This window comes from Eschrichtius robustus, chromosome 5 (assembly GCF_028021215.1).
Source record: "Eschrichtius robustus isolate mEscRob2 chromosome 5, mEscRob2.pri, whole genome shotgun sequence".
Lineage (NCBI taxonomy): Eukaryota > Metazoa > Chordata > Mammalia > Artiodactyla > Eschrichtiidae > Eschrichtius > Eschrichtius robustus.
The window spans coordinates 11,805,473-11,824,417 of NC_090828.1; the positions used below are offsets into that span (position 1 = coordinate 11,805,473).

General features: G+C 40.9%; 1 protein-coding gene across 1 annotated transcript in view; it reads left to right on the top strand.

Moving 5' to 3' along the window:
• Window positions 1-488: 488 nt before the first annotated feature.
• The window catches only part of COL4A4 (collagen type IV alpha 4 chain), a 139,428-nt gene continuing 120,971 nt past the window's right edge, over window positions 489-18,945 (top strand). The window contains exons 1-2 of the mRNA XM_068544321.1: window positions 489-631; window positions 17,422-17,588. Coding sequence (XP_068400422.1) covers window positions 17,533-17,588 — 56 coding nt within the window. The 5' untranslated portion in view covers window positions 489-631; window positions 17,422-17,532. The remainder of the gene's footprint in view (window positions 632-17,421; window positions 17,589-18,945) is intronic.

Sequence of the window (18,945 nt, forward strand, 5' to 3'; positions counted from 1 at the left end):
GCTCTCGGGCCACCGCGTGCCCTGCGCGGCGCGGGTGGAGGGGCCCGGCTGTGAAGCCGGCCTGGCCAGCCCGCCCGGAGCGGGTTTTGTAGGGCTCAGCCTCCCCACCGAGGCTTCCAGGGAGGGAAGAAGCGGCTTAGGTCCCGCCCCCGTCCCCTCTCCCCGCCGACTCACCGGGAGATGTCCCTCCGACCCAGGAAGCGTGCCAGGAGGCGAGAGAGGGCTGCGCGCCTGCGGGGCAGGTGGGCGCGGGGCCAGGGTAAGGGGGTAAGGAGGTGACGCTCCCAAGGTTCAGGAGCCTAGGCGGGGCGAGGGGCTGCGAGTCGGAGGTGGGGAATTTGGGGGGTGAGCGATGTGGAGGCGGCGGAGCACGGTGGAGGGAGTGGCCAGCGGCCCTGCTCAGATTAAGCGGGAGGCGCGCTGGGCGTCTGCACTCGCGCGGCCCCGCTCGCCCCGGCTCCCGGCCGCTGCCGTCTCGCCTCTTTCCCCTTCTCAACGCGTCTCCAATCCGGCAGCCGCCGGACCCGGAGGTGAGAGCGTGGGGAAGAGGCAGCCGAGTCGCCCGCGGAATTGGGCGCGGCGCGCGGGCGGGCGCAGAGGTGGCTCCCGGGGCGGCGGGCGTCCCCACGAGGTAAGGCGCCCCCGACCCAGTCTGGGCGATGGCAGTCCCAGGGCCCGGGCCACCCGCCTGGGAGCGCGGGCGGTGGAGGGAGCGTGGCATTCCAGGGTGGGGCGCGCGGGCTGGCGGGCGGCGCGGGGGAGCTGGGCTGGGGGGTCACCAGAAGAGAGCTTGTCTGGCTCCCGGCTTGTCTGCCTGGGCTTGAACTGGGCGCTGTGTGTTTTAATTAATTTGGAGGCTCGAGTTACCAGCCTGGCAGTCTGGGCACTCCGAAATGCCAAGAACAAGAGGCAGCTGAGGGTAAAGAGAAAGCCCATCCATTCTATTTTCTGTCGCGTTGAACTGGCTTTTTCACGTTAAATCTTATCTGCGGAAATGCAGGGAAAGCCAAGAGCCAACTTTGTCGGAGTGTCTCCCTCGTGAGAGGGCCCTTCTCGGAGGTGGCCTTGGACGCAAACGTGCAATATCTGGCTTGTTAGGGCACCGTCCTCAGAGCAGGGCCTTTTCTTGTGCCACTGACCACATTGGATCTGATGAAGCATTTAGATCCTTCTTAGAATAATTCAGTTATCAGAATCAGTTTAACTTTGAATAAATTATCAAAGTATTAAAGTCATGATATAGTAACATAGGTGCATCATTATTATTGCACTAAATACCTAGATCTAACAGCAGATCTATTAAACAACTGCAATCTCAAAGTACTGATGACTGCAAAACTGAAATGTGACGTGAAAATACCAGTGGGTGCAAACTCTCAAGAACTGCTACTATTGTGGTTTGTTAGCTATTTTCATAACTGAAAGAAATGCTGAACTTCCAGGAAAGTTTAGTGAAAATAGAGATGTAACATTTGTTCCCATCTAAGTTCACAGACCACCTGAATTCCATCTCCAGGTTAAGAACCCCTGCTTTGGATCAGCTTGCTGATGTAGTCAGTCATCAAACACCCAGTGTGAAATTTGTGGTTTGGTCACTGATTGTGGAGAACCATTTGCTTGCAATTAGAATGTGTATTAGACCTATGTAGCTATGTAGGTAGGCGAAGCCCTGACAGTGAGTGAATGGAAACGCACACCCCCCGTTTTTGGTTGCAGAGTGAATATTATAAACTTCCCTCCGGTTTTTTTTTATATATATAAATTTATTTACTTATTTTTGGCTGCGTCGGGTTTTCGTTGCTGTGCACGGGCTTTCTGTAGTTGCAGCAAGCGGGGGCTGCTCTTCATTCCAGTGCGCGGGCTTCTCATTGTGGTGGCTTCTCTTGTTGCAGAGCACGGGCTCTAGAGCGCGGGCTCAGTAGTTGTGGCTCATGGGCTTAGTTGCTCCGCGGCATGTGGGATCTTCCAGGACCAGGGCTCAAACCTGTGTCCCCCTGCATTGGCAGGCGTATTCTTAACCACTGCACCACCAGGGAAGCCCCTTCCCTCTGTTTTTTATGCCAGTGATTGTCAACTCTGGCTGTGTATTAGAATCTCCTAAGGAGCCTCTAAAAATCCTGAAACATCCCAAGCCAGTTACACTGGACTCCCCAGCAGTAGGACTCAGGTATCTGTATTTAAAGCTCTCTGGAGATTCCCATATGCAACCAAATTTGAGAGCCACTGTTTTCCATACATAGTTCAGTTAGTTGCATTGAATCAGGGACTCTTCTTAGTAGAATAATAAAAAGGACATGTATTAAACTCTTTATTAAGACGTATGAGTGCCCAGACCACAGATGTTGCTGTGTGGTATATAGTAGCTTCTCGCCATTGATAGGGAGGGTTCTTATGGAACCTTCTCCTGCCATCCTTGTTAGATAGGACATCAGGTGCTCCGTCGATAAAATAACAGTGTCCAAGAATTCTGAGGCATATGACAATCTTGCGTGACCCTAAATCTGCGTTTTCCTGAAACCAAGTCATTTTGACAGAAGTTCAGACTTGGCTTTATTGATTTTAGAAAGGGGGGGCAGCAGTCAACTGCAAGTCACTTCTAACACTGCAAAAGAGCAGGAGAGAAACTTGTGATGTAACCACAGCAAGGAGGAAGCAGTGGTTAAGAGTATGGTCTCTGGAGTAGACTCTAGATTTTGAATCTTTTCCACACTTACTAATGTGGCTTGGGGTTTTCTCTTATATAAAGCGGGCATAATCAGGGTACCTACCTCAAAGAACTGTAGGAATCTAATTCAGTAATCCATTAGAAGTCCTTTGTCCAGGGTCTTCATAAAACAATCACATACTGGAATCTGTTTCTCCAGTTTTGTAAAGGAAGCTGATGAGAAATAGTGGCACAGGGTAGAGATGCTTTTCTCAGCTCAGCAGTAAAGTGGCAAGAGTCAAGCATACTCCACCAGCTCCCTTGAGGTCAACAGACTCCCAAGGCATCTAGAACCTTGCTGCTTGGCATCCCTGGGAGCAGCAGGTTTGGCATCCTGGAGAGCTGGTTAGAAATGCAGAAGGAATCTCAGGCACCACCCCAGACCCACTGAATTAGAGCCTGCATTCACCAAGGTCTCCAGGTGATTCAAACGCGTGTTAAACTTTGAGAAGTGGCTTGCCTATGAGCCAGATTTAACCAAACCCATTCCTCACCTCCCCACATATATACACTCTGCTTTAGTACAATGTTGGTATGCTCACTAGGTGTTAATTAACCAGAATTTTTCATTTTTAAAAAACAGTCTTAGAGTCAAGAGAGTTTCCCAGTTGGTTCTTGAAATGTGATAAAACTAAAGGAAAGTGAGGATGGTTCTCTTTTTGTAAGTACAAAGGACACACAAATCTCTGCTTTTGATTTGGTGCCAGTTAAGGGTTTTGAACAAAGTGAAATGGTAATGGCCTTTGACAAGCCCTGTCTTATTGTTTTTGCCCCCTTTTCATAATCACAATATCATGTCTGTTTTCTGCACAGTGCTTAAATGTGTAGTGTTTGCTTCCCTACTTTTGAAGGCTGACTCCAATAGGACAGTGGACTTTTTGGTGTTCTTTAATGTTATTGAATGAATGAATGAATGAAGTTGTTTACTATTCGCTGAATGAATGAAGCTGGATGACTTGACACATTCACTCAGGATTCATACCCAGGTCTGATTTCTTCCAAAGTTCATGATCTTTCTATAGCCTTCCCTGTGTAGGGATGTGCCTCAGCTTTTGATGTGATGTACTTTGCCAGGCTGCCTGTAGCTCCTCCTTTAATCTTTTTAAAAGGTTAAATTTAATCTTAATTAAATTTTAAATTAATCTTTTTTTTTAACTTCATCTCCCCGCTTAGTCATCTCTCTTCTTTCAAGAACCTTCTCTTTTTCAACACCTCTAAAACAATTAGACTCGGGTTCTTTTACAATCTCAGAGTCATTTTCAACTCTCGCCATTACATCTCCAGATTCTTTCTCTGCTTTTCTAAGATCATGGCCCCTGTCCCAGCCCCTGCACTTACCATCTGTGGATTATGGCAGCCTTCTAGCTAGTCCCCTGCAGATTCTTTCCTTTGAAATTCACCTTCTATGTTATTGTTAGAATAAAAGTTCACATTGTATCAGAAAGAAAAGGTTACTTTGGGGGCAGTTACAAACAACCCCCATATTTCAGAGGCTTAACATAACAAGATTTTCCTTCTCCATTTACACTAGGTATTCATCACAGGGTGTGGGGAGGTGAGAAAGGGGGAGGGGACTCTGCTTATCATAACTACTCAGGAACCTCCTGGAAATTCCCACTCAAGGTAGTTTTCTCTGATCTCCTCCAAAGGGGAAGAGAATGCGGCAAATCAAAAACTGCTCTAACAGCTGCCACCTGGGTGTGACACTCGATGCATCTACTTCACATCTCATTGACCAAAGTGGTCACTTCATTTTGAAAGTGATGGGGAAATAATCTACCACATGCCTGAAAGAGCGCTGGAAATATTTGATGAATGTTAGTAACGCTCATCACATACATCGTGTAACTCGCTTATTTTAAAACTTCCAGAAGCTCCTCTTTTTCTTTACAGCTTATTTCACACTTCTTAGGATAGAATAGAGTGGTCCAAAGTCAACTTTTGAAAAATCTCCTGTGTCACCCCATACTTCTCAAGTTCACTCTACAGCCTTCTTTACCTCACGCCTTTGTACTTGCCATTCCCTCCACCTTGAGGGACCTCCCTTTTGGTCTGTCTGGTGCAACCCTCGCATTTTGAGACCTAGATCAAAGGTCAAAGATCATGGTCTCTGTGAAGACCTTTGTCCAGACCTTTATTATATATCACAGAAACAGTGTCATGTATTTTACTTTTCTGCACTACAAGGCCTTTGAGGGCAGGTACAGAGATTAATTTTTTTTTAATATAGTAACTGCGGCATTTAAAAATAAATTTATTGAGGTTTAATTTATGTATCAAAATCTGTACCTAGTTAAAGTACACAATTCATGGAGTTTCATAGATGCATACACCCTGTGAAATCAATAGCATGATCCTGATACAGAGCTTTTCGATCACTCCCCGAAATTTCCTCCTGTCCCGTTTCAGTCCATCTCTCGCTCCCTGTCTATTCCCAGGCAACCACTGATCTGCTTCCTGTCACTGTAGGTTGGTTGGCATTTTCTAGAATTTCATGTAAAGGGAGTCATACAGTGTGTACCCTTTGGTGTCTGGGTTCTTTGGCTCAACAGAACAATACTGAGATTGATCCACGTTATGTGTATCAGCAGTTTGTTCTATTCTATAGCTGAGTAAAATTCCATTGTATGGACATCGCTTTTTTAAAGATCCATTTACCTCTTGGACATTTGAATTGTTTCCAGTTTGGGGCTACTAGAATACAGCTACTATGACTATTTTTGTACAAGGCTTTGTGTGGACATGTGTTTCCACTTCTCTTGAATAAATACCTAGGAGCGAAACGGCTGGACCATAGGGTAGATGTATATTTAATCATAAAAGAAAGAGTTTTCCAAAGTAGCTGTATCTTCATTCTCATCAGCAATGTATGAGAGTTCCAGTTCCTCCATGTATTTTTGGTGCCTTCTTTTGGTATTGCCAGCTTTTTAAATTTTAGCTATTCAAATGGTTACATAGTGGCAGTTAAATGTGCTTTTGATTTCTCTAATAACTAAAGATGTTGAACATCTTTTCATGTACTTATTAACCATTCAGAGAACTTTTGTGAAGTGTCTGCTCAGCTCTGTTCCCCATTTAAAAAATTGGTGGTTGTTCTTACTGTTGAGTCATAATAGCTACTTATATATTCTGGATACAAGATCTTTGCCAGATGTGTATATTTTGAATATCTCTCCCATTCTGTGGCTTTTCATTTCCTTATTGGTGTCTTTTGAAGAGCAAATGTTTTTATTTTGATGAAGCTCGATTTATCAACCTTTTCCTTTTGGTTTGTGCTTTTCCTGTTATCTGAGAAATCTTCACCTATGCTAATGTTGCAAAGATTTCTTCTATGTTTTCTTCTTTTATAGTATTTTTACATTTAGATCCATGATCCATTTTGAGTTCATTTGGGAGTATGGCGTTAGGTAAGGATCTATTTTCTAACATTTTTTTCTGTATGGATGTCGGGTTTTTCCAACACTATTTGTTGACTTTTTCTATTAAATTGCCTTGGCACCTTCATGGAAAATCATTTGATCATCTCTGTTTGGGCCTTTTTGTTCTATTGATTTACACATCTCTTTTTTTTTTTTTTACCAATACCATATTGTTCTTATTACTATAGCTTTATAGCAGACCTTGGACTCAGGTAATATAAGTCCTCCAACTTTATTGCTCTTTTTAAAAATAGCTAATGCTAGCCTAGTTCATTTGTATTTACATAAATATGTAATTTGCTTTGCTAATATTGTGTTAAGGAGTGTTGTATTTATGTTCATTAAAGATATTGGTCTGTAGTTTTCTTGTAATATCTTTGTTTGGTACCTGAGTAATACTAAGCTCATAAAATGAGTTGACCAACATTCTCTCTTCTATTTTCTGAAAGAGTGTGTGACGAATTGGTATTATTTCCATCTTAAATACTTGATAGAATTCACCAGTGAAGCCAACTGGTCCCGGAGTTTTCCTTGGGGAAGGTTTTTAACTACAAATTTAATTAATTATGAATTTAACTGTTATAGGGTTATTCAGATTTTCTGTTGCTTCTTGTGCCAGTTTTGATAATTAGCATCTTTCATGAAATGTGTTCATTTCTTATACATTGCCAAATTTATTTGTCTATATATCTGTAATGGTTTCCTCTTTGTCATTTATGACGTTGGTAATTTGTCAAGTTAATCTATTTTATTTACCTTTTCAAAAAAAACATAGAACCACTTTGGGTTTTATTGATTTCTCTCTATTGCTTGAGTATTTTCTCCTTTATTGATTTCCTCTTCTATCTTTATTATTTCCTACCTTTTACTTTAGGTTTAATTTGCTCTTCTTCTCTTAGTTTCCTAAGATTGGAACTTATAATTGATTTTAGACTTTTCTCTTTTCCTAATGTACACATTTATAGATCTAGTTTCTTTCTCTGCTCTGGGTAGGTTGTATCCCATAAGTTTTGATATGTTGTTTTCATTATCATTTAGTTCAAAATACTTGGGGTTACTTGGGGTGGATTAATTTCTAAATATTTTGAACTTTCCTATATGTTTTATTGTTGAGTTCTAATTTAATTCTCTGCAAGATTTTAGTCTTTTGAAATCTGTTGAGACTTGTTTTATGTTCTATTATATAATTAGTTTATCTTGGTGAACATACCATATCTACTTGAAAAGGATATATACTCTGCGGTTGTTGGGTGTAGTGTTATATATAAATAAATTAGGGCAAGGTAGTTGATAGTGTTGTTCAGACCTTCTGTGTCTTGACTTATATTTTCTACCTTGTTGTATCAATTACCAAGAGAAGAGTTAGTCTCCAACTATGTTTGAGAATTTATTTATTTCTCCCTTTAGTTTTTTAGTTTTTGCTTCAGGTATTTTGAAATTCTGCTCTTAAGCCCGTATGTTTGTAATATTTATAGATTTCTGATATATTAACTTTTTGATCATTATTAAGTGTCACTTTCCATCTTGAGGTCTATGTTATGTGCTATTAATATAGCTCGTCCACCTTCTGAGATGGCCCTCACTCTGTCTGTGGAATGTGTTTCTCTGTAAATAAATCCACTTGTTACCTTAAAAATATATATATAGCTCATCTGCTTTCCTTATGCTTACGGTTTGTGTGGTGTATCTTTTTTCAGCCTTTTGTTTTCAATCTATTTGTGTCTTTTAATTTAAATTGTGTATCTTGTAGGCAGCATATACTTGGATTTTTCTTTCTTCTATTTTAAATCCAATGCCTTGCCTTTAAATAGGAGTTTTTAGTGCATTTTCATGTAGTTGCTATAGCTGTTTTTAGGTCTGCCATCTCTCCATTTACTTTTTATCTATCTCATCTGTTTTTTGTTCCTTTTCTTCTTCCTAGCATTGTTTTGTGTTAATCAAATATTTTTTAGTGTTCCATTTAAATTTTTTTTGACTTCTAGTTATATCTCTCTGCATTATTGTTAGTGGTTACTTTAGTGATTATAATATGCATCTTTAACTTTACCCAATCTTCTTAAAAGTAATATTGAATTTTTGAATTCAGTTGAATTCAAATTGAATTCAATATTCAGTAAGTTGAAAATTTGATTTACTGAATATTGAGTTCAGGTAAATCAAATTCACTTTTGTATCCATAGTGCCTAGTGCCTAGCATGGCATTTGATACAAAATGGGAGACTGACGTATATTGACAGATATTTCTTGAATGAATAGTAATCATAGGTGTTTTTTATGTTGTATCAAAGGTATATGGAGATGATTCCAAAAAATTTTTGTTTGGTTAATGCCAGGCTAGTTAATAGAAAATCACTTTAAATTTTAACTGTTACTACATATTTAGTGGATTTGAATTTACAAATCCTGTAATTTTCTTATGTATTTAAGATTCTATGTATTATTTTGTTTCATTCCCATATGTGTAAAGTTGTAGTTGTAAAAATTTAACATAGACCTCTTCTTATCCTTAATTTCTGAAGTTTCAAAAAATTCTCATATTCAAATTTTAGTGGGGAAGTAATCTTACTTTAATAATGGAATTCTTTATGGTTCTGTGAAACTTCCAACCACTGGTTGTCTTGGCCATTCTGCCCACATGACATCCGTATCCAGTACACAGCACATTCTCTCGGCTTTGCTCAGTTATTTTCCGATGTGTAAATTTGACACTGAAACACTGACTGTGTTTTATGGTCTGTAGCAGACTATGGGATGGCATAGTTCTGAAGCCCAGGTTTGAGGGATGCCCTTGAATCTTTCATTAGGTTCCAGAGTGGCAGAAGCATTCCTAGAGGAGTCTAGCTCCAGGTTGTCCTATAGGGAAGAAGCCACTAGGAGACTCAGTCTCTAGAACCAACTCCTGCTGGAAACAAGGCAAACAGGGGTGGGCACAAGACAGGATGCAACCATGAGGAAAAGCAGGTGGTTAAGCTCTCCTTAGAAAGGGCCCAAGATTCACACGAATGCAGTGCTCCTTCCCCACCAAGACAAAGCTTTTCTCCTCTCTTGGAACCAATTGCACACCTGCCCCAGTATTTCTGTTTAACCTTAAAAGTTCATTTGAACACTTTTGTGAAATCTCTCTCTCTCTCTCTTTTTTTTTTTTTTGGCTTGCATAGCTGCCTGAAATGCTTTAACTTTCCTATAATCTAGTTAGAAATGGTGCCTTTAAGATCTCCAACTGTCCTATAGGAGTTTCTAGAGTTGAAATTCCAAACATAAAGACCTTCACAGGAGAACTCTAGTTTTCTGGGATTCACTGGAAACTGAATGTCTACGTATCATAGTGCACTGTTGCATTTATAAATGTCTTTCCCTGCTACTACTATATTGAAGGCTAAAGTTGTTCTTTCCGGAGATGAATTCCTCTGAAACTTACCCATGAATTTTCATGAATTTTGAAGCTGTGCAGTGTAGTGGTTAATAAGGGAAGCTTTAGAAATGTCTCATACTAACTGTCATTATTTGTAAAAGGACCTAGTCATATTACTTACCTTATGGGGTTATTGTGAGGATTGAAGACCTGTGTTAAACCTTTAGCACAGGGCTTAGCATATAAGTTGCCTGCTGAAAATGCTGCTTATTATAATTTCTTATGGCGAGGAAGATGATGATGGTGATGGAGAAGAGGAGGAGGAGGAAGAGGAGGAGGAGGGGAAGGGCGGGGAGGGAAGGGAGCCCAGCAGCAGTGCTGGGCACGGCAGAAGGAGCTAGCTCTCTGGTTGATTAAACCGGATCCTGACCTTTTCCTAAGTGTCCTCTCAGAGTCCAGTTAACTCTGATTCTGACTAGACTTGTCCTCCTGTATACCTTCTTCTACACTAACTGAAGAGTCATCCCTCTCGATAACTTCTCCTGACGTTATAAAAGGTACTTTAGGAGAGACTGTCACAGCTTATTTCTCCTTCTCATTTGCCCAGATCTTCCTTCCTTCCCAGACCAAGTGTTGCCCCCCTCCTGAGGTCTGCCAGGCTTGCCCCAGTTCCCAGTTTTCTAACCCTTCTCTAATTTATTGGGAGCTCGTTTTGCCTGCGTGGCAAATTAGGAAGGGAGGAAATAAACATTTATCGAGCTGCTACCACATGCCAGAGACTGTGCTAGGCACGGATGGTGACTCTTGTAATTCTCTCAAGCATTAATTTTACATACTGAGAAACCAAGAGCTCAGGGTGGGTACAGACTTGCTCAGGGTTATACTGGTAAGTGATCAAGATCTGAACACAAGTCTTTGTAACTCTACAGTCCTGCTTTCAATCCCTCACCACGAGACCACAAGGTACCAGGAGAAGAAGGCAGTGGGTCTCTAGGGAGGAGGGAAGAAGTCATCAAAAGCAAATGCCAGCCTTTCAGTACGTTGGTTGGGGGTGGGCACTTCCCAGTGGAATCAAGGGCTGTTACTGCCAGAGCTTACCCAGAGGCAGCTCTCAGAGGTCTGAAAGGTCTAGGGAATCCAGAGTCGCTCCACTCCTGCCCTGCAGGTAAAATCACAGACCAAGAATAACCTGGGGGAGTAGTGCTTTTGACAAGAGACGTCTAGCATTCTGAGTTAAGAATGTCATTCTTAACTTGGAGGTAAAGGGAACATCTGGTTTTGAAACTCAGTTGTGTATTTGTGGAACCTATATCACCTCCACGTGTTTCCCACGTGGTGACTTTATGAAGATGGTTGTCAAATGTTCTGTTGGTTTTGGGAGGAGACCTCATGGAGAAAAATGATAATAAAAGCCTATATTGGCAGAATGGTAGATTAGCTGAGACATGGTCCATTTGGCCCTGGACTAGCAAAGTCAACTCCAAGGTCAACTGAGGACTGTGCAGCGCTCTCAAACAATTCAGCTGAACCTCGAGGGAAGGCAAGGCGGGGGCAAGCTTGGCCGGAATCCAGCAACATTCTGGATTGGAACTCACGTTGGAACTTAGAGGTATTCTCAAGAATTTCCTTGAGTAGTTCTCAAGTTTTTCCCGGTTCCTCCTCAGGGAACATGATGCTCCAGCCACATTCCCGTAGTCCATGGACCACACAGATTCGTGACTTGCTTTAAAAACCTTGTGATGTTTGACGGGATTGACTGTTTTCGCTAAAAAGCTGAAATCAACCTGAAGGCTTTGAAAGTCTGCAGGTAGAGTCAACCCAAAGATACGGGGTTTTAGAAAGTAACCAACTTGGATGTTGGGAAAAGGTCAGGTGATCTCTTAACAGGGAAAGCGTAAGCCTCAAAGTAGATATCCAGCCACCAGGCATGCCATTCTTTTTCTGGGAGCCTTTTTCTAACCCCTGAGGCCCCTTGCTTATATCTTTACAAAAGCTGAGCCTTTAAGAATTCTATTTTGGAAAGATAAAGGTATATAAAAATAGGTGTTCAGACCATCCAAAAAATTTAGCCTTGGAAAGAGAGTCTTCAGATAGCTCAGTGTCAGAAAGTCAAAGGAAAGACCATGTACGCATTGAGTTAATAAGAAATGATTTCCCTGAAAGAACAGATATTGTTAAAAAGAGCTCAGAGACTTAATGTTACTTGGGAAAAGAAAAGACATTATATTTCTGCTACCTTTTGTGACTGGAAGATTCCACTCCTCAGTCTCCTGTTTATCTGGTCCTCCAATCTTGGCCATTGCCCCCCGCCCATCCCCCAATTGATGAGAACTCCAGCACGGTGTATTTCTTTTTTCTTTTTAATTTTTATTTATTTATTTATTTTTGGCTGTGTTGGGTCTTCGTTTCTGTGCGAGGGCTTTCTCTAGTTGCGGCGAGTGGGGGCCACTCTTCATCGTACTGCGCGGGCCTCACTGTCGCGGCCTCTCTTGTTGCAGAGCACAGGCTCCAGACGCGCAGGCTCAGTAGTTGTGGCTCACGGGCTTAGTTGCTCCGCGGCATGTGGGATCTTCCCAGACCAGGGCTCGAACCCGTGTCCCACGCATTGGCAGGCAGATTCTCAACCACTGCGCCACTAGGGAAGCCCAAGCATGGTATATTTCTATTCAAGATTGGGTTGCAGAGAAAACAAATTCCCTATGGTAAGAGAATGATTTGGAAGATCTCAGATCCTGTTCCCAGAACTAGCCTTTGGAAAACTTTGGGCACAGACTCCTAAGGAGTCCCAGGGGAATTGGAGTCCAGGAATTTTCATAAAGTAGTGAAGAAAAAAAAATAATCCCAGGGAGGTGGAGGAAGAGAACACAATGATATCTGCTGGATATGCATGCTAGAAATTACTGATATAAATACACTGCTGGGCAAGAGCCTATGGACTTGGTCAGTGAGGGAGACGGAGGTCAAAGGCCCAGGGCACGGGCGTTCAGCTTCCCTGTTGGGGGTGGGTGGCTTCAAATGAGCTCCCTGAGGTATGTCGCAGCCTTGGGAGCGGCTGTGACGAGGACAGTGGTTTTTATCAGATTCAGATGCTCAGGTCAATTCGCTCAAGAAAAGGGAATTGACTGCAAGACTGCGTCAGGAATTGGGGGGGCTCTCGGGAAGGAGCTGGTTTTTTCATCCTCTCATGAGACCATCTGTCTTCCTCTTTTTGCCTTTTCCTCTCTTGGAAACAGCTTTTTCTGATTACTTAGCTTATCTGTTTCCTCTAAACTCAGGCTTGCACTTGGCCTTGACTTGTCCCAGTTTTCTAACGCCTGGCTGTACTTCAGGATGTACTGGATGCATCCTTCCTCCCTCATCTCCCTTTCTTCTCTCAGTGTCCTAATTTCAGAGGACTGGTTCAGATGTTTTTGTACCATCCTCTGGCCCAGAGTTCTGTGTTACCAAGCCAAGCTCTGGGTTGGGTCAAGCTTTGATTATTCCCCAACTTTCCATGTGCCTGGGGAGATGGAATCAGGTGATGAAAACCTGGTCATCCCCCCAATTAGGAGCCAAAGGTGGGGACTTAGGGGGCTCTGATACAGCACTCCATAGCACTCAACACTCCCTTCTTGAGAATAACAGTTGGCAGAATAAAGCATACCCTTTGAAAGGTACAGAAGTTTCGAAAAAGTTTCCAAGGTAGGCATTCTCCCAAAGCTGTTGTTTGCAAATGTTTTAGTGGCATTGCATTTGGGTTGTTTAGGCTTTTTTTTTTTTTTTTTTTTCATAGACTCCAATTAGAAACATACTGTCTTGGCCACTCCTATGTGATGACAGCCTTTTATTTATGAGAAGATAGGTTAGAGGGTTGCTGTTCTGAGTAATGGGGTGTTTTTATTTGGTGTCATCAAAAGCACGGTTGAGACCAAAGGTTTTTTGCTCTTAACACAGGCAGTTGCAACAAAGGAAATCCTCGTAGACTGTTGTGGGTACCATGTGTGACAGCCTTTTGGGAACTGTAGAGTGCTGTACACACCGCTGTTCACGGTGTCCAGCTGACAGCCAGATGGGCCTTTACTTAGCTGTGACCTAGGAGCTGCACCCTAGGCTGGAGAACAGTCCTAAAGTCTCTGCGACTCCTCTGTAGCTTTGTTTTCAGGCTAGACAGATGCGTGGGGTGAGCAAGTAGTCATGTTAGGCTTGCTCTAGGTAAAACGGTGAACAAGGCAGTGGTTTTCCTTTTTGCAGCTCGTCTAGTGCAGAGAGCCCCAAACTGAGGTATGTGTACCCTTGGGAGACCAAAAGATTCTTAGAAGTTATGCAAGCAGCTTGGACAAGTAATTAAAGGAATTAATTTCTCAACTGTTACAGATATTCTTTCTTAGGATAGTTCTGTCTGAAAATGGGCCTTTGGTCTAGGTTCTCACCACCCCTTTCACAACTGTCCTTCTACTTTTCAAAAGAAAGGCATACATCCACCCCATTCCTCTGCCCCATCCATCCCAAGTGTTACCAGCCTGCTTTGTCCAGACTGTTTGTGGGGCCGGATGAAGGGTTTTGAGAACAGAAGGCATCTACCTTCTGGGCTACACATCCCTTGGGCCAGTTGGTTTCCCACTTTCTGTTTTCATCACGATTGAAGGAAGACTCTATCAACTGGTGGATCTTTCAAAATGATTCTTGATGATAAATTCTATATTGCTTTTCACATACAACTCAAGAGAAGTTCTCAGAATTGAGTGACATTTGTGTTACAAATTCCTTCCATTCACAACTTCTGAACTTTGTGAATAAGTTTTATTAGGCTTTACAGCTTTAAAAATTAAAATGGAAGTAACATTGTTGCTGAAACTGTCTCATTCCAGTAAGAAGTATTATTACTCTAGGGCTAAATAAACTAATTGAGAAACAAAAAAGCCCACTTCATTCATTACCAATGACATTTCCAATATAATTTCACTTTTAATGTTTAGTAATTGTTTATAAAGATTTAAATTTATGTATGTTTTTGATGAATCATATACTACTAATAATCATAACAATAAGTCAATCCAGGAGAAAAATCTTTTTTAAGATTCAGAGATTTGTGATAAGAAATTTTAAAAATATCGAATTTATATATATTTTTGTTGCAGAGAAGTGTGGGGTTATCAATATGATTTTCAAGTATAAAATTATATTGCACAAGGATATATGTGGGGGAGTGGAATGTCAATACAAAATCATGAAGAAAAATAATGTTAAAAACTGTGTGCATGTATTTTATACTGATGATGGTGAAAATCAGGTTGCCTGGCATTGTGATGTATTGGCTACAGCTAACATAGTGCTGCAACAGTTTTATTTTATAGCTAACCATTTACAATGTTCCAAATTATACTCCTTGCAATAAAAAGAATAAAGATTTTGTATGTTAACTTTAAAAAAGGAATAGAGGGTTCAAATAGGTTTTTCAAAATTCTAATGGAAGTTTGAGAGCAGAAAAGTCTGAAGGCTGGGTTGTCAGTTGGGAGAAGGGACATATGTTGGAGTCCAGAAATCCAGATTCTGCCATTTATTAGCTCCACAACTTTGTACAATTAATTAAACTGATCCAGCGTCCTTTTTTTTTTTTTTCGGTTGTGCTGCGGGGCTTGTAGGATTTTAGTTCCCTGACCAGGGATTGAACCCTGGCCCATGGCATTCTTAACCACTGGACAGCTGCCAGGGAATTCCAGTTTGCTTTTCTTACGCAATGAAAATAATACTTTTCTTAACTAAACTGTGGTGAAAAGAGGTGACTTGATTGTGGGCAACACTCTAGGCAGAGGGTCCTACGTATAATCAGTAAGTGTTGGTTTCTCATCACTTCTTCCAATGCCATTATGATTTTTCTCTCCATCTCCTTCATTCTCCCTTCTTCTACCCTCTTGTATATTCAAAATTAGCCTCATCTTACATCCCCTATTAAATATATTTGATTCACATTTGAAAGGTCCCAGAGTGGCTTCTATAAGTACATTCATCCAATAGATATACATCGGGTACTTATTATATTTCAGAGACTATTATGGCACTGGGGATAAACCTGTGAATAAAAAAAATCCCTATTGTCATAGAGCTTATATAGTAACTAAGTGCATGGTGATGGGAATGCATTGGCTACTCCCAGCATAGCAGTGTCCTCTCACTGTTAGTTAATGTCCTTTCACATTGGACAGTCCCACTGACTAATGGGAGGCCAGTTAGATTCCTGTGGTTTGGTTCAGCTGTCCATTCATTCATCCATTCATCCATCTATCCACCCAGCCATCTTTTCAATTAAAGTGTACTGAGACACTCCTAGGTGTTAGGGCCACCATCAGACATTCTTACTCTGAAAGGTGACCACAGCAACACACTATTTTAACAAAATCCCCTGATGCATGCTTTATCACAGTATGTCTGGAGACTAATTGCATGATGTATCTATTTTTTGGTTAAAATGCAAATACCTCTGGTTTTCTTTAATTTTTGACTGTGTTTCCTATTTGTTTAAAATATCAAATACATTTTGAATGATTCAAACCTATTTGTGTATTCCTCATGAAACAATAATTTGTTTTACTGAGACTTGCTTCTGGAATGCAAGTAAAAAAATATTTAAAATGATGTATTTAGGGATGGGAGAAGATCTAGGTACTCAAAGTGATTCTGTTTCTACTTGGTTTTGAAACTATCATGGAATGTTGTTCCACCACTTACTTGGAAAACTAGTCTCTCATAAATGCAACACTGAGTTAGTGTATCCAGATTTTATCCAGAAGTTTAAAAATAGTTTGTAACATTCTACACTCCCAGTTTCCTTCTCGCTACCCAATTCTTACAGATACAGGTCTTCAGAGAAGCCAAAGTTTTAAAGATGAGACATTTCAGTTCGTTCAGCCAAAGAGATCTTTTATCAAAGCATACAGTTCTTTGAGTCAAAATATTTTTTCTTTTTTAAAATTGAGATAAAGTTCACAAAATAAAACACACCACTTTTACTCTTTTAAAGTTTATAATTCAGTGGTTTTTAGTGTTCTTAGAATGTTGTGCAACCATCACCACTATCCAGTTCCAGAACATATCCATCACCCCAACTCTCCCCTTCTCCAACCCCTGATAATTACTAATCTATTTTCTGTCTCTATGGAATTGCCTATTCTGGACATTCCATATACATGGAATTATACAGTATGTGATTTCTTTCACTTGGGATAATGTTTTCAAGGTTCATCCATGTTGTAGCACGGATTGGTACTTCATTCCTTTTTATGGTCAAATAGTATTCCATTGTATGGATGTAGCACATGTTGCTTATCTATTCATCAGTTGAAGTGAGTCGTTCCCATTTTTTGGCTATTACAAATAATTCTGCTGTAAATATTCATGTACAAGTTTATGTGTGAACATATGTTGTCAGTTCTCTCGGGTATATACCTAGGAATGAAATTGCTGGGTCATATGGTAACTCTATGTTTAACTTTTTGACGACCTGCCAAAATGTTGTACCATTTTACATAAAAACATGTTGATATGTATTTGCTGTATGTAGGCAAAATGTGTATTTCTATGCTAGGGGATTCCTTTTTAGTTTCAAAAAATAAAAAAAGCACTTGAAAGAATTGTAGCTTGGATTTTTAAAAGAAAAGATTAAATAGAAGAAAATTCCCCTTAGCAAAATGAAGCAGTATTTTTTGTACAAGCATGACATGCATATATCTTTTCATTTCTCAAAAATATATTTATGATGTAAAGAATTTGAGAATATTTTTACTTCTAAGAATTAAAAATTAAGTATTCAGTTTAACCATTGCTAAGAAAAGATTGTTATGTCAAAACACTGTTGAAGTTCCCCTTTAGAAAATATTTCCATCACTGACTCCGAATGATGAAAGTAATTATTTTCAACATTATAATGCATACTCTGTTTTAAGAGATATATTTATATTTAACATATACAGACTTTAAACCCAGGACATAGAACCTCACTTGTAGATGAGAGTCTTCTGGAAGAGAAGAGCGGCAGAATTTTTTTTAAGTACCAAGATTTGACTATGAAGTAATTCGTGCACATGGCATTGGTAAGGCGCTCTTTCAGGTGGATCAAGCCCTTGGCCACAGATTCCTGGTGAGTGTACTCAAGTATGATCACTGGCTTTTTTTAAATAATTTCCCGTAAAGGTTGGTTCTGCAGGTGTAAATTATCTGAATACTTCACATGTCAAAAAGCCCAGTTATTCCAGAAATCTATGGATTATGCCTGCTGCCATTCTGCGATTCATTTTTATTATTAAACAGCAGTCCTCTCTCCTCTCTGCCAGTTGCACCCACATGTTCACCCAATGGGAGGATGCACAAGGCCACAGATTCTTGCTCTCCTATTCACTGGGTTTGAATAGCAAAAACCTTCTCATATATCCAGAGCAGCAGGGTCCCTATGACTAGGAGAGTTAGGACAATGCACTTCATGAGTGGGGTAGGCAGAATAATGACCCCCAGAGATGTCCACATCCTAATCCCCGGAGCCTCTGAATGTGCTCTGCTATGTAGCAAGGGGGAATTATGGTTGTAGATGAAGTTAAGGTTGCTAATCAGCTGACCTTGCCATGGGGAAATTATCCTGGATTATCTGGGTGGGCCCAGTATAATTAAAAGGGTCCCTAGAAGTGAAAGAGGGAGGCAGAAGAGTGGGAGTCGAGAAGGAGATGTGATGAAAAGAGCAGAGGTCAGAGGGTTGCAGCAAGGGAGAGACTCAACTGGTCACCACTGGCTTTGAAGGTGAAGGGACCATGGGCCAGGGAATGCAGGCAGCCTTTAGAACCTGGACAAAGCAAGGAAACTGAGTCTCCCTTGGAGCCTCCAGAAGGAACACAGCCCTGCCAGCACCTTGATCTTTTGCCAGTGAGACCTACTTCAGACTTCTGACCTCCAGAACCATAAGAGAATAAATTTGTATTGTTTTCAGCCACTGAGTTTGTGGTCATGTGTTACAGCAGCAATAGGAAACTAATATGAGATTATTAGAGGTGACTAAAAAAAATGTTGGGAATTAAGACAGGGAAATGTTAAATAGTGAAAAATATGAGAAGTTTTGGAGCTGATGAACATGTACTGATGGGCAGTGAAGGGAGAGAGGGTGATGGGAAGGAGAACGCAATTCTTTCAGAAATGCAGCCAAGTCTTATTTATTTGGAGCGATAGTGAAGGAAACTGCAAAGTACTCTTAATTTTGAATTGTTCTTTAAAGAAAAAAAAAAAGCAACCGCACTCCTAAGCGTATATCTGGAAAAGATGAAAATTCTAATTCGAAAAGGTAACATGCACCCGTATGTTCATAGCAGCACTGTTTACAATAGTCAAGGCATAGAAGCAACCTAAGTGTCTGCCGACAGATGAATAGATAAAGAAGATATGGTGTATATATATACAATGGAATATTACTCATCCATAAAAAAGAATAAAATAATGCCATTTGCAGCAACATG